We start from the raw sequence: 13,191 nt of genomic DNA on the forward strand, positions 1-13,191 counted from the left end.
TCCACCAGTTCAGTCACAGCGTTGTGACTTTTTGAAATATCATCAGCAAACATACTGCTTGAATGGTTCACCTCCAGCCCTGAAACTTATGACTGGCATGATTGATGGGTGACTATTAGATGTCCATGTCACAGCAGCATCTTCTTCTTCAGCAGTTAGGCATGTACCCTGGCACTTTAGGTTAAGAATATAGGAAAGAAAATGAGGTGGAGTAAGTGCTTGATCCATCCACTTCTTTACTGCCTGCAATTTAACTTTGTTGTTGGATATTTTTCTTCAGTGTCTCTAGAAGTTCTCTTCAAAGTTCCCCAGCATCAGCACTACAGCAGCAATCTTCCTGCAGTTTGTCCAAGGTTATGGAAATAGTCTCAATATACTGAAACCGATCTCCTACATTTCTCTGTATCCAATGTTGACTACTTTAGCTATGATAGTTCCATCTATTTTGTTACAATTTTCTTCACAAATTGTCATCAGAATTAGCCAGTTCTTAATAAACAGCTCAAAACAATGAATTCCATCATACATCTTGCAGGAGAATTAGTTGGGATCTTTCTGCTCTCTTCGGTGAAGCTGAAGCAACGTGATTGTTGTAGAAGTATTTTTCAATTTCAGCATTTTCCTTTTTTTCTGGAGTTGTACTTAAGCCTTTGGCTAAATGATGCATCAAATGAGCACTGTACTCGTATGTTATACATCTCAGAGTCTCTTCATTATCTTTGTCAGATTTCTAACCTTTGCTCACTTGCAGCATTATCTGTGATAAAGCTACGCACTTGACACTTGAATTTTTGTTCAGTTTGTTACAGCTTTTACTGCTACTTCTCTATTCTGCTATATGGGCATTTCCTAATACATCAGTTGTCGCACAAGCACATATTACTAATTCATTGTGTACATTGCTCCACCCATCAAGACTCAGATTAATGAATTTCCCTGTTTTTTGCACACTGTTCAATTTCCTTCTCATACACTGTATTCAGTAACCTTCCAGCAATATCTGCATTGTGGGATGGGGGATAGCCTGATCATAATGACTGAACCATGTCAATTAAATGTTTGTTCTGAACAAGACAAAAGAGAGAATGCGTTGCATAAATGAACCAATCAATCTTTGCATCTATGGAGTATTTCTGGTCCTGATTACAAACTCATCCGTGATTTTATTGGATAATGAAGAAAGTAAATAACCTGTATAAAAAAGACTATCTGATATATGTTTAGTTGCAGCACTGGTGGTGGTACCAGCAGATGACTCTGAAATTGTGGACATGTAGATGATGTCAAAGCTGGACCCTGAAACAAAATGGTAAAAAAAAAAAAGTCACACTCATTAAAAAAAAACATTTCAGAAGTCCAGCAGTGACAGTAAAACTGTAGCTGATAAATACTCCCACAACAAACATCCCAATTATATTTTGAACACAAACATTTTGAAATTCATAAGTACTCAATCCACTCAAAGCACAAATTTTTGAGAACAATGTAAGTCATCACTTACGGTCATGTAAGACATGGTTAGCAGGCCACAAGAATGATGCAAAAATAAGTTTACTAACCTGTTGGTCCAGGTATTTCAGACATGTCCACATCATCAATCATCATCATCATCATTGTCACACTCATTGCCTTCTGAAGAGCATTTTTCATAATGTTGTTTCATTCTAATAACCCAAGCTTGCATCTCTCTGTTGCACTGTTTACATTTGCCACATATTCCTTTTATTACCCAGAGCTACAGGAGTTTCCTGAAAATATTCCCAAATAACATCTTTCTTTTTTACAACCTGCAGCCAGGGCAGGTTTTTCTTCCTCCAGTCCCCATGTGTTGAAATCAACACTAGGGGCTGCACTCTGAAGAATGTTGTCTCTGCTTCTCAGTGTCCTGCTTTGACACCAGTGTTGCTTCTTTCTTGTTGCACTTTCTGCTCTTTCTCACTTGTTACCTAACTTCCCTGCCCCACCCTCACCACCAGAAAAACAAAACAACTAACAATGATCCAAGATTTCTACTCCTGTAAACCACATGCTTTTTGCACTGCAGTATTTGAATTGTTTAGCGACAGAGAGGGAGGCAGTTGAGAAATTACTGGGTTTCTGTTTCTTTGTATCTCTTTCTGTGTACACACACAAGGAGAAAAAGCAAAGCCATTTACATGAAATAACCAGAAGGCAAGGCCTGATTGTTACTGGGCAGGTCAGTGTTTTTCCATGAGCTCAAGAGTAAATTTCCATGGTGGGTGGAGTCATAAATATTCATAATTTGAGAATTGCGCCAATCAGAACTCAGGTAGAGAGAGGCTATCACATACGAATGTGAGACCACTCAGGTCAGCTCAGTGGATGGGCCTGATGATACATGATGGTGTCTCCTGGAGTGAGAGGCCAGGGTCCCAATGCCTGTAATGACTTTGACAGTCTCTTGAACTCAGTAGCACAGCCCCTGGTTTCCCCACAGAAGCAAGCTGTTAATACAGCACACAACCTATTGTGCCATATTTATAAAGCTGGACCTCAAAAGTTGGATGTTTTTCCCCTGGTTCTTTCCCTATATAGAAAAGCAGCCTTTAACTCCAAGTGTTTAATAGAGGCTCAGGATTCAGCACTTTTTTTTTATTTAAATGCTTTACAAGATTATAATAAACATGGGCCTTCTTAACATATTTTCTATAAAATTCAGATTTCACTTAAAGCAGATTTATTTTAATAAGAAAAACATATTATAATTTAAATAACAACAAATCTGTTTTATTTTATTTTTTTTAAAGTAATTGAATCTTTACCCACCCTGATCTCCTATCTCCTATTTTGGGCACAGCTGGAGAGGTAGCAGGCATTAGCCAGGAGTCATTTACTGGGCCCTGACGGGAAGGGTAATTGAAGAGAGACCCAGTGGCCTTGTCAGCCAAGGTGGCAGTTTCCAGGTGTAGCATGTGTGCCACCCTGGCCAGGAGCTCCTGGAATTGTTTGTATTCATCACATGGTAACACCACAGAGGAGTCTGCCACAGAGTGGCTGGCCCCTTAAGGGAAGATTGGCGGGGCAGGCAGTGCACCTGTGACAATCTTAACTTCCCTCCCCAGGAGGGAAAATGAATGTGGTTATGTGACTAACTCAGGCTAAGCCTAGAGATATAAGGGAGAGGATTGAGGGAGAGTAGAGAGTTCTTCAAAGAGGAACTGCTGAAGCCAGCTGCTGGAGGAACTGATGGGGTGGGGGAGGGAAGAAGTTGGCTGATTAGTAGCCCCTGGAAGGAGGGCTGTGTAACCCCTAAACTTAAGTGGGAAGTTACAGGCCATGGAGGCCAGCACTTAAAGTTATGGTCCCAGGAAAGAGAACCATGAGACCATAGACTATGGGCTGAGGAGGCTAGAACTTAAAGCCGAAGTCCTGAGAAAGAGAGAATTAAGAGACCCTAACCCTGAAAGTGACCAGAAAGGAACTTTGATGGGAGCTGAACGATGCTGAATAAATTAGACCCCAGGAGATGGGGAATATTCTTTCCAGGATTTGGCTGTGACTGGATTATGGCTATGAGGGGGCTCCCAGGGATGGCACCTAGTTACAGAGCCAATGTTGTTGCCTGGAGAGTTACATCTCCCTCAGGAAATCCCTCTGGACCTGTCCTCATGGTCAATCTGATGATCCCAAAGTCATCTCACTGTAGGGTAGGAGGAGGTGGTGGAGCCTGCTCCTCATGTATTGGTAGTTGAGGTTGGACTACCTGGAGAGATGCAGGAGATGAGGGGACAACTTCCAAAGCCATAGGGGGAGATGTTTGTGTTACAGGTGGAAAGATAGTCCCTCTGTCCATGGCCTTTATATAGGGCTACAAAAGTAGTTAGAGGAGCTCTTGCACAAAACCTTCTCATTTGCGAGGAGAGAGGTGCAACTACCCCGAGGAACAGTAGCAGGCAGCATTTTCCCTGTGCCAAGGACCCTCAAAGCCCACTTCACATGTAAGTGAGGGTGACTCCTGCCAGCCCCAGAACAAAGATACCCATTCCAGAGGGCATGGTGATGCTTCTGGGCTAGAGGAGGCTTCCATCTCAAAGGGCAGATTGACACAGAGTGTCAATGTGGAGGGAGTCAATGGGATGCAAAATGGGGGAAGTGTGTGCTGCAGGTTGTACTGGGAACCCCTGTACCATCACTCAGGCTGGAGAGGTCAGTTCTGGTGCATCACCCCTAGAACAGTGTCGGCACTGCTTTTTCTTTTGAGTGGCAGGAGCAGCTGGGTGAGGATAGTGATAGTGCCAAGTTACCAGTGTTGGGCTTCACTATTGGAGGAGACATTGATCCTTCCTGGGGGAGCAGGAAGGTTGACACCACAGGAGTAGTCTGGAAGCTGTTTGGGGCTGATGGGATGAGGTCCCAAACATGAGTGCCAAATCTGAAGAGTGGAAGAGTCTTGGCAGGGATCACTGGTGAATGTGGTCCCTGGGGCTTCCTGATCTTCTATGCCCCCACTGGGCACTTCATGGACCTAGATGACCCCATGCTCAGACTCCATGTAGAGACTGGTGCAGATGTTGGAGCAGGAGCCAATAACTTGGCCCACTGGGTGGCTGTTGGTTTTGGTACCCTGGATACCCCTGAAGAGCCCTGTGTGGAACCCTGGCCCCTGAAGTTTCAGCCTCTGTCTTCAAGACATCTCCAGTGAGGTGGCCCCAGAGCCAGAGCACTATGTCCTGATGGGCTCAAGCTGTGCATTGGGCTGGAGAGCGGGACACCCCTGGAGAGACGAGGCCAATCACTTCATGAGGTATTAGGCTCTGGAAAGATCAAGGAACATGATTATATTGTGGGTATCCTTTCTGGCACTCTGGACTGGGCATGACCTCAGCACCAAGCCAAACTCTGGTGGGGAGAGGAAGTTCTCTAAATTCTATCTAAACTCACAGTCTAACTTAATTTTCTTGACTTAGATTGAACTATCACTTAGATTGAACAATCTTTGGGGAAGGGACTGTTTTATTCTGTGTTTGCAAAGCACTTAGCACAGTGGGGTTCTGGTTCATGAGTAGGGCTCCTAGGCTTTACCAGAATAGTAATAACAATTTTTAAAAACTAACTGTAGAAAGGGGCACTGGGTGACGGTCTGTGGACACTGGCAGAGGTCGAGCTTATGATCTCTAACAGCATATTAACTATAAACGTTTCAATTGTCCAACTCTATCAATGTCTAAAAAACAAATTTGAGGGGAAATTTTGCTAAATAAATTAAAAAAACAGTGATTTCCCAAACAAGACCTCAATGTATTACTTAGATTATTAAGAGCCACTGCTAATTCTTATGTTTTGAGAAAAAAACATTTAGATTTACGTGCATAGGCACCGACTCCATGGGTGCTCCAGGGCTGGAGCACCCACGGGGAAAAATTAGTGGGTGCTCTGCACACACCAGCAGCCAAGCTCCCCCCACCCACAGCATGCTGCTCCTCCCCCTCCCTCCCTCGCTGCATAACAGCTATTTGGCGGTGCTTACAACTTTCCAAAGGGAGGGGGAGGAGGCGGAGAAGAGGCAGGGCAGGGGTGGGGACTTGGGGGAAGAGGGTGGGGCTGGGGTGGGAAAAGGCGGGGTGGGGCAGGGACTTTGGGGAAGGGGTGGAATGGGGGGGGTATGGCTGAAGGGGACATGGGGTGGGAGGGGGGCGGATAAGAGGGGATTCTCAGCCACCATTCATAGCTGAGTGTCTGGCTGAGACAACAACCAGAGTAGTGTGGCTGGGAGCTCCACTCGTTAAACTCCCCTATGGTGGGAGGCTATGTGTTAGTGACCTCCAGCTACAATGGCACATAAATAATTGGATGTCAGTTAATGTCAATCCTCCTGAAAGGGCTGGGCTGTGTAGCATGACTTGTAGCATGACTGAGTAATGACTAAGGAGCTTTTAAGTGTAGGTGCATAGGTATTATAGTTGTCCAGGAGGAACAAAAGTTGTTAATATGACACTGCACTCTATATGATTTTATGAAAATATGCTAATGAGTGTAAATATAATGTAACTGGAATATGCCTCATGCAAAAGGTCTCTTTTAAGGTATCATTACAAAGCTTATCATCTACTGAGTGTGGTCATCCTATTTGTATGAATGTGTCATTCTTGTATCTAAAACTAGAAATATGAAATATAACTCTGAGGGCCTATTGTAATTATGCAAAGTGTGGGCTATTAATGGTGGTTTGGAATCTTGACGGCTCCCATCAGCCAGGACAATTGACTGTGGATGGCTCTGTTTGCTTGCAGGCCTTCCTGTGAGTCAGGCTGGGAGGAATGAAGGCTTGGGGTCTCACAGGACATGTGACCATGTCATCTGGTACTGAAATCTATATTAAACCTGGTGCTTTTCCATTTAGGAGGGGTGGGGACCCAGAGAGACAAAAGATTCCCTCCTTGTGCCAAAGCTATAAAAGAAGGTGGAACAGAACAAAGGGGGCTGCAATCATAAGAAACCTCCTAGCTACCACCTGAGCTGGAACAAGGGCTGTACCAGGGGAAAGGACTGTGTCCAGACTAGGAAGGCATCCAGTCTGTGAAAGAAGCTTATTGAAACATCTGAAGGTTAGGTTTTATCTGTATTCAGTTTTCTTACTGTACTAGGTTTAGACTTGCACGTTTTATTTTATTTTGCTTGGTAATTCACTTTGTTCTGTCTGTTATTACTTGGAACCACTTAAATCCTACTTTTTGTATTTAATAAAATCACTTTTTACTTATTAATTAACCCAGAGTATGTATTAATACCTGGGGGGGCAAACAGCTGTGCATATCTCTGTATCAGTGTTATAGAGGGAGAACAATTTTTGAGTTTACCCTGTATAAGCTTTATACAGGGTAAAACTGATTTATTTGGGGTTTGGACCCCATTGGGAACTGAGCATCTAAGTGCTGGAGACAGGAACAATTCTTAAGCTGTTTTCAGTTAAGCCTGCAGTTTGTGGGACGTAGTTCAGACCTAGGTATGTGTTTGCAGCAGGCAAGTGTGTCTGGATCAAACCAGGCAGGGCACTGAAGTCCTAAGCTGGCACAGGGAAAATAGACTCAGAGGTAGTCAAAGCACATCGGGTGGCAGTCCCAAGGGGATTTCTGTGATCCAACCCATCACAGTTAATCATGGCAATTTTTTCTGGTGTAGACTAGGCCACTGTGACAGATTGCACCCGTGTATTCACCCCTTGCACACTATTGTAATAATCTTTGTGCAAAGTATCCCTTGGAGGCATCATTTGAAAATTTATAATTTGCTGGTCATTATTGTCCTGGTAAAATGTGTGTGGCAAAGTTGTATGAAAAGTTATAAGATTCCACTGGGGAGTAGCCAAACCAGTTCCTCAGAGACAAGGGGCAAGCTAACGTCTCAGTCACGTATAAACACAGTCAATGGGCCATTGTCTCCTAGATGGCTATTCATTGACAGGAAAAGGGGCATGGGCAGAAAAATCTACATCTTAGCAAAAAAACAGCATGAGGTTCCTGTCCACCCAATCTGCCTGTCAAAATGATCCCAGCTAGTGATGCTTCTTAATTTTGACCAGACATCCTGTTTTTAAAGGGACAGTCCTATATTTGAGCCCTCCTGCAGGTGTCCTGACTTTTTCTTAAAGACAGGAAAATTGTCCCATATTTTCGGTCTTTCCCGCCTCCTCCCCTCCCCTGCCATCAGTACTGGCGGGTCCCTGCTCACCAGCTGCCCTCCCACCAGTGTTGAGAGGGGGAACCAGTGGCCGACGATGGAGGTGGGTGGATGTGACGTTATTGACATAAACTGTGACTGTATAGATTATTGTTGCAACCAGGGTACTATGGTTGCACCAGTTCTTGTACAGAGGAAGCCAAGTGGGGTGTCTATAGAAAGGTTGTAGTTAGCAGGTTATGATTATGCTGTCTGTTTGTGTATATCATTTTTGTATTTGAAGTTATGAATATTGGTTATGTACTTGTTTGCTTCTAAGTAGCCTCAGTGAAGCATTTGGTCAGCTTCTCGATAAAGGACTATTCTCAGTAAGTGCCCAATCAAGAAACATTTACCTGACAATGGACTTTGGGAGACGCCAATCCACATCTGAGCTTTCCTGGGAATGTTCAAACTAACATGTAAACAATGGCGTCGGCCTGAAAAAAGCTGAATCATTCATAGACACGTGACTTGCCCAGGTGGCTACAGACTCCATCTTATTGCTGTGATTTTGCACAGGAGAACAAAGGGGTTTCCCCTCACAAGAGAGAATATAAAAGGCCCTGGAAACCCCTCCATTCTGTCTTCAGCTGGCTCAAAAGATAGCCTCTCCACCCCAAAGAGATGCCTGAAAGAAACTGGAACAAAGGACAGTAACTACAGGGGTGTGAGTGATTGCTGGACCCAGACTAGGAAGGAATCTAGTCTGTGCAAGAAGCTTATTGGAACATCTCTGAGGGTGAGATTTACCTGCATTTAGTTTCCTACTGTATTAGGCTTAGACTTGCATGTTTTTGTTTTATTTTGCGTGGTAATTTACTTTGTTCTGTCTATTATTACTTGGAACCACTTAAATCCTACTTTTTATGCTTAATAAAATCACTTTTTGCTTATTAATTGACCCAGAGTAAGTAATTCCTGGGGGAGCAAACAGCTGTGCGTATCTCTCTATCAGTGTTAAAGAGGGTGGGCAATTTATGAGTTTACCCTGTATAAGCTTTATACAGAGTAAAACGGATTTATTTGGGGTTTGGATCCCATTGGGAACTGGGTATCTGGGTGCTAGAGACAGGAGCACTTTCTAAGCCGTCTTCAGTTAAGTCTGCAGTTTTGGGGGGATGTGGCTCAGACCCTGGGTCTGTGTTGGAGCAGACTGGTATGTCTGGCTCAACAAGGCAGGGTTCTGAAGTCCCAAGCTGCCAGGGAAAACGGGCTCACAGGTAGCCTCAGCACATCAGGTGGCAGTCCCAAGGGGGTCTCTGTGACCCAACCCATCACAGTGTGTAAGGCTGGTGGGGGGGGGGGAAGATGCAGTGCATGGGACCGGCCACTCCCCCTGCTAGTCTGTCAGTGCAGCCCCTGCTGCATGCCAGCTCTCGGCCAGCAGGGTCACGCCCCCGTCCCATTTCCAGCCAGCACGGCTGCATGCTGCGAGCTGGTGAATGCAGGCAGTTCGCCAGGTGGCAGCCGGTTATATGTCACCTCTGCTGCCCACCCATCGGCATATTGGGCTGCATTAGTAGGAGCATTGCCAGCCGATCAAGGGAAGTGATTATTCCCCTCCATTCGGCACTGGTGAGGCCACATCTGGAGTATTTCATCCAGTTTTGGGGCCCCCACTACAGACGGGATGTGGACAAATTGGGGAGAGTCCAGTGGAGGGCAACAAAAATGATTAGGGGGCTGGAGCACATGACTTATGAGGAGAGGCTGAGGGAAGTGGGCTTATTTAGTCTGCAGAAGAGAAGAGGGAGGGGGGATTTGAGAGCAGCCTTCAATTACCTGAAGGGGGGTTCCAAAGAGGATGGAGCTCGGTTGTTCTCAGTGGTGGCACAGAACAAGGAACAATGGTCTCAAGTTCAGTGGGGGAGCTCTAGGTTGGATATCAGGAAAAACTATTTCACTAGGAGACTGGTGAAGCACTGAAATGGGTTACCTAGGGAGATGGTGGACTCTCCATCCTTAGAGGTTTTTAAGGCCTGGCTTGACAAAGCCCTGGCTGGGATTATTTATTTGGGGTTGGTCCTGCTTTGAGCAGGGGGTTGGACTAGATGACCTCCTGAGGTCTCTTCCAACCCTAATCTTGTATGATTCTAAAAACTCTACTTTGAATTTAACATCATTTAACGCTTATGCCACCTTATGTGTTTTATGACATTTGTTTGTTACCTCCCCTTGTACCTTGTTCCTGATATCCCAGACAAAACATCCCTATTCATTATTACACTCCAGTCTAGTTACACTCCAGTCTAGTACAAGATAAGATGGTTTATCCGTACAGATGCCCCCGACTTACGCAATCGTTCCATTCCAGAAAGCTTTGCGTAACTCGAATTTTGCGTAAGTTGGAAACGTATTCCCGTACGTTACGCAAAAATTTCCACAACTTGAAAATCCTATTTCTGGCTTATGGAACGTTTTCCGTAAGTGTGAATTTGTGTAACTCGGGTCTTGCTTAACCTGGGGAGCGTCTGTACTAGCCTTCTGGAATGTATTTAGGTCAATATTTAGTGCCTGCTAACGCCTGTGTTTTAGCAATGCTAGCAGGAACTTTGCCAAGTTCACATACTGGACAGTGAACCTGTAAGCATCTGCTTTAATGCATGGCCTGACTCTGGTTCACAGCCTCTGCTTCATACCTACGCTCTTGCACCAGGCCCAGTGTTCCAGGCCCTTTCTCTACTACACCTGCAAGGTGCTGAGCTCTCTGTTTTGACACAGCAAAACATGTGTGTGAGTAGTCCCATGGGTTTCAGCAGGGCTCCTGGCATGCTTACAATTAAATGTGCATCAGTGATTTACTGCCCCAAGGACTGAGTGCTGAGTACCTTGCAGGATCAAGTCCCCAGAACTCAGGCTAAGGTGTCAGAGGGACCCTCAGAGCTGGAAGGGCTCCATTTACAGGTCAGGGAGGGCAGATACCACTCACTGGATATCTCACTGGTCTGAGATGGTTGAATGATCTTCCCCAAGAAGCAGGGACCATCACAAACCTCATCCACCTCCCACTCCAAGGGCAAGGTGCAGTTTGTTGTCTTTGCCGTCTCTGACATAAACATAGAACAACATGAGTATTAAAAACCAAACAAAAAAACAACCAGGAAACCCCTGCTAATACAAGACACTCCCTCCACTGAACATGCTTTTTTCCCCCAGGGAGGGGATGAGAGAACAAACAACGTGTGACAGATGTTAGTCATGTTGCTTAATGCACTATGGGAAAATGCTCAGATACTGCAGTGATCAGACCAGTATAAGAACCTATATAGAATAGATATGTCAACAAAGGGAAGAAATACTAATGAATGAGATGAGCCAGCCTTTCTCGCTGTAAAAGTCCTGACCTGACCACCCACCCCCAGCTCTGCTGGTGCACCGCATTCCTGGCCTGCACAGCTCACTGCTACTCCAGTCCTGCAAATGTCACCACGATGCTAATCCACCTCACTTTTAGACCTGCAGCTCCCCGTTATCCCAGCTCTGGTTTTCTTCCTTGATCAGAGACTGAGAACTATGCCCAAGTGTGTGATAATGTTATGATTTAGAGGAGAGAGTCTGTTAAATAATTTTGTATTTTTTTTTAATAGCATGATCACCATCATCATAATCCTGGTAGCAGTGATTGTGCTGATCATCGGCTTTGGTGTTTCAGGTATGTGATTACTTGGATTACTTCCTGGCAGCATTTTTTTCCCAATCTGAGCATAGTTCTGTTACATCTTAGTTGGTGTTTTGGAAGCACATGCCACTGGGCAATTATCCTGCTGCAGGATGGACTCCCCTGCCCCCCTGCCCTGTGAGTTTGCTTCAACTGAAATTTTAGGCTTCTTGTGGATCTCAGAATATTTTAGTACTGGGGTGAGTCTATGATAACTTTTTTAATTGAGTCTGGGGTCCTGCATTCTAATCCTAGCTCAGACCCTAGTATGCTTTTTAGTATCTGTTATAGAATCATAGAATATTAGGGTTGGAAGAGACCTCAGGAGGTCATCTAGTCCAACCCCCTGCTCAAAGCAGGACCAATACCAACTTTGTCAAGCCGGCCCTTAAAAACCCCTAAGGATGGAGATTCCACCACCTCCCTAGGTAACCCATTCCAGTGCTTCACCACCCTCCTAGTGAAATAGTTTTTCCTAATATCCAACCTAGACCTCCCCCACTGCAGCTTGAGATCATTGCTGCTTGTTCTGTCATCTGCCACCCCTGAGAACAGCCTAGCTCCATCCTCTTTGGAACCCCCCCTCAGGTAATTGAAGGCTGCTCTCAAATCCCCCCTCACTCCTCTCTTCTGCAGACTAAATAAGTCCAGTTCCCTCAGCCTCTCCTCATAAGTCATGTGCTCCAGTCCTCTAATCATTTTTGTTGCCCTCCACTGGACTCTCTCCAATTTGTCCACGTCCCTTCTGTAGTGGAGGGACCAAAACTGGACACAGTACTGGAAGCAGTGCTGAATAGAGGGAATAATCACTTCCCTCGATCTGCTGGCAATGCTCCTACTAATACAGCCCAAAATGCCGTTGGCCTTCTTGGCAACAAGGGTGCACTGCTGACTCATATCCAGCTTCTCGTCCTCTGTTATCCGCAGGTCCTTTTCTGCAGAAGTCCTTTTCTGTCAAGTCACTTTGTTGTGTCAGTTTTTCCCCTCTGTGGAAAAAAACAGTATGTGATCACGTAATTAAAGACTGTCATAATGCGTACACACAAGAGGGAAGAATTAAGTTCCACAGGCCACTTGATTACTGTCATTTCCTGCCTTCTGAGGGTTTCACTTTGGAATCTTAATAGCATTCTTTTAACGTAGTTTGTTTTGTATATAAGTTCCTAGGGTTTTAAAAAGGAAAAAAAATTCTGTTTATAAGCACTTATCATGACCACCTCTTACACATTATTATGAGGATTTGCACTCACAACCTTCAACACGGGAGCACATTTGCAACTTGTGCTAACTGGACAGCTCTTCTAGCTGTCAGCAGTCACAGGCTGCTCTACCCTATGGACCAGCTGCTACAGGATGCATATAACAGTGGGTTACATATGCAAGGAAACTCCATTCTACAGTCAGCAGAGCCAAGTACATAGAAGCTGTGTGGCTAAATAGAGCTACCAAATTAGAGTGCTAGGTTCTGTTCCTAGTTCTGCTCTAATATCTCAGTGGGGTGTGAAGCCTTGTTCAATAATGTGCATTGTGAAAGACATGGTGAGTGGATGAAGTGAAACTTAATCTTATGATGTTTTGGCTCCTGGTCCAGTGCACCTTCCCCATGACCAGTGAGATCTGGTGGTGTGGGATGGAGGAGGGATAGAAGGATCCATTTTGTCTGTGATTCTATTCTGCCTTTTATACAGCCCTCGGTACTGTAGTACTATCTAAAAGTTCATACGGTGAGATGACTAGCCATCTGTCATGTGTGATTGTTCTTTCTCTCTCCCTCTTCCCACGGAGACTCTGTGTGCTTTATGCTTTATTTTGTTTCAAATAATGTAATCTGTACACTTTGCTATGTGTACTCA

The 13,191-nt window shown here is 44.8% G+C and overlaps 1 protein-coding gene across 3 annotated transcripts in view; it reads left to right on the top strand.

Moving 5' to 3' along the window:
* Positions 1-13,191, top strand: part of VTCN1 (V-set domain containing T cell activation inhibitor 1) — a 33,363-nt gene that overhangs the window by 9,258 nt on the left and 10,914 nt on the right. For all 3 annotated transcript variants that reach the window (XM_045014368.1, XM_045014382.1, XM_045014373.1), the window contains exon 2: positions 11,268-11,332. In XM_045014368.1, the coding sequence (XP_044870303.1) occupies positions 11,268-11,332 (65 nt within the window). The remainder of the gene's footprint in view (positions 1-11,267; positions 11,333-13,191) is intronic.

This window comes from Mauremys mutica, chromosome 1 (assembly GCF_020497125.1).
Source record: "Mauremys mutica isolate MM-2020 ecotype Southern chromosome 1, ASM2049712v1, whole genome shotgun sequence".
NCBI lineage: Eukaryota > Metazoa > Chordata > Testudines > Geoemydidae > Mauremys > Mauremys mutica.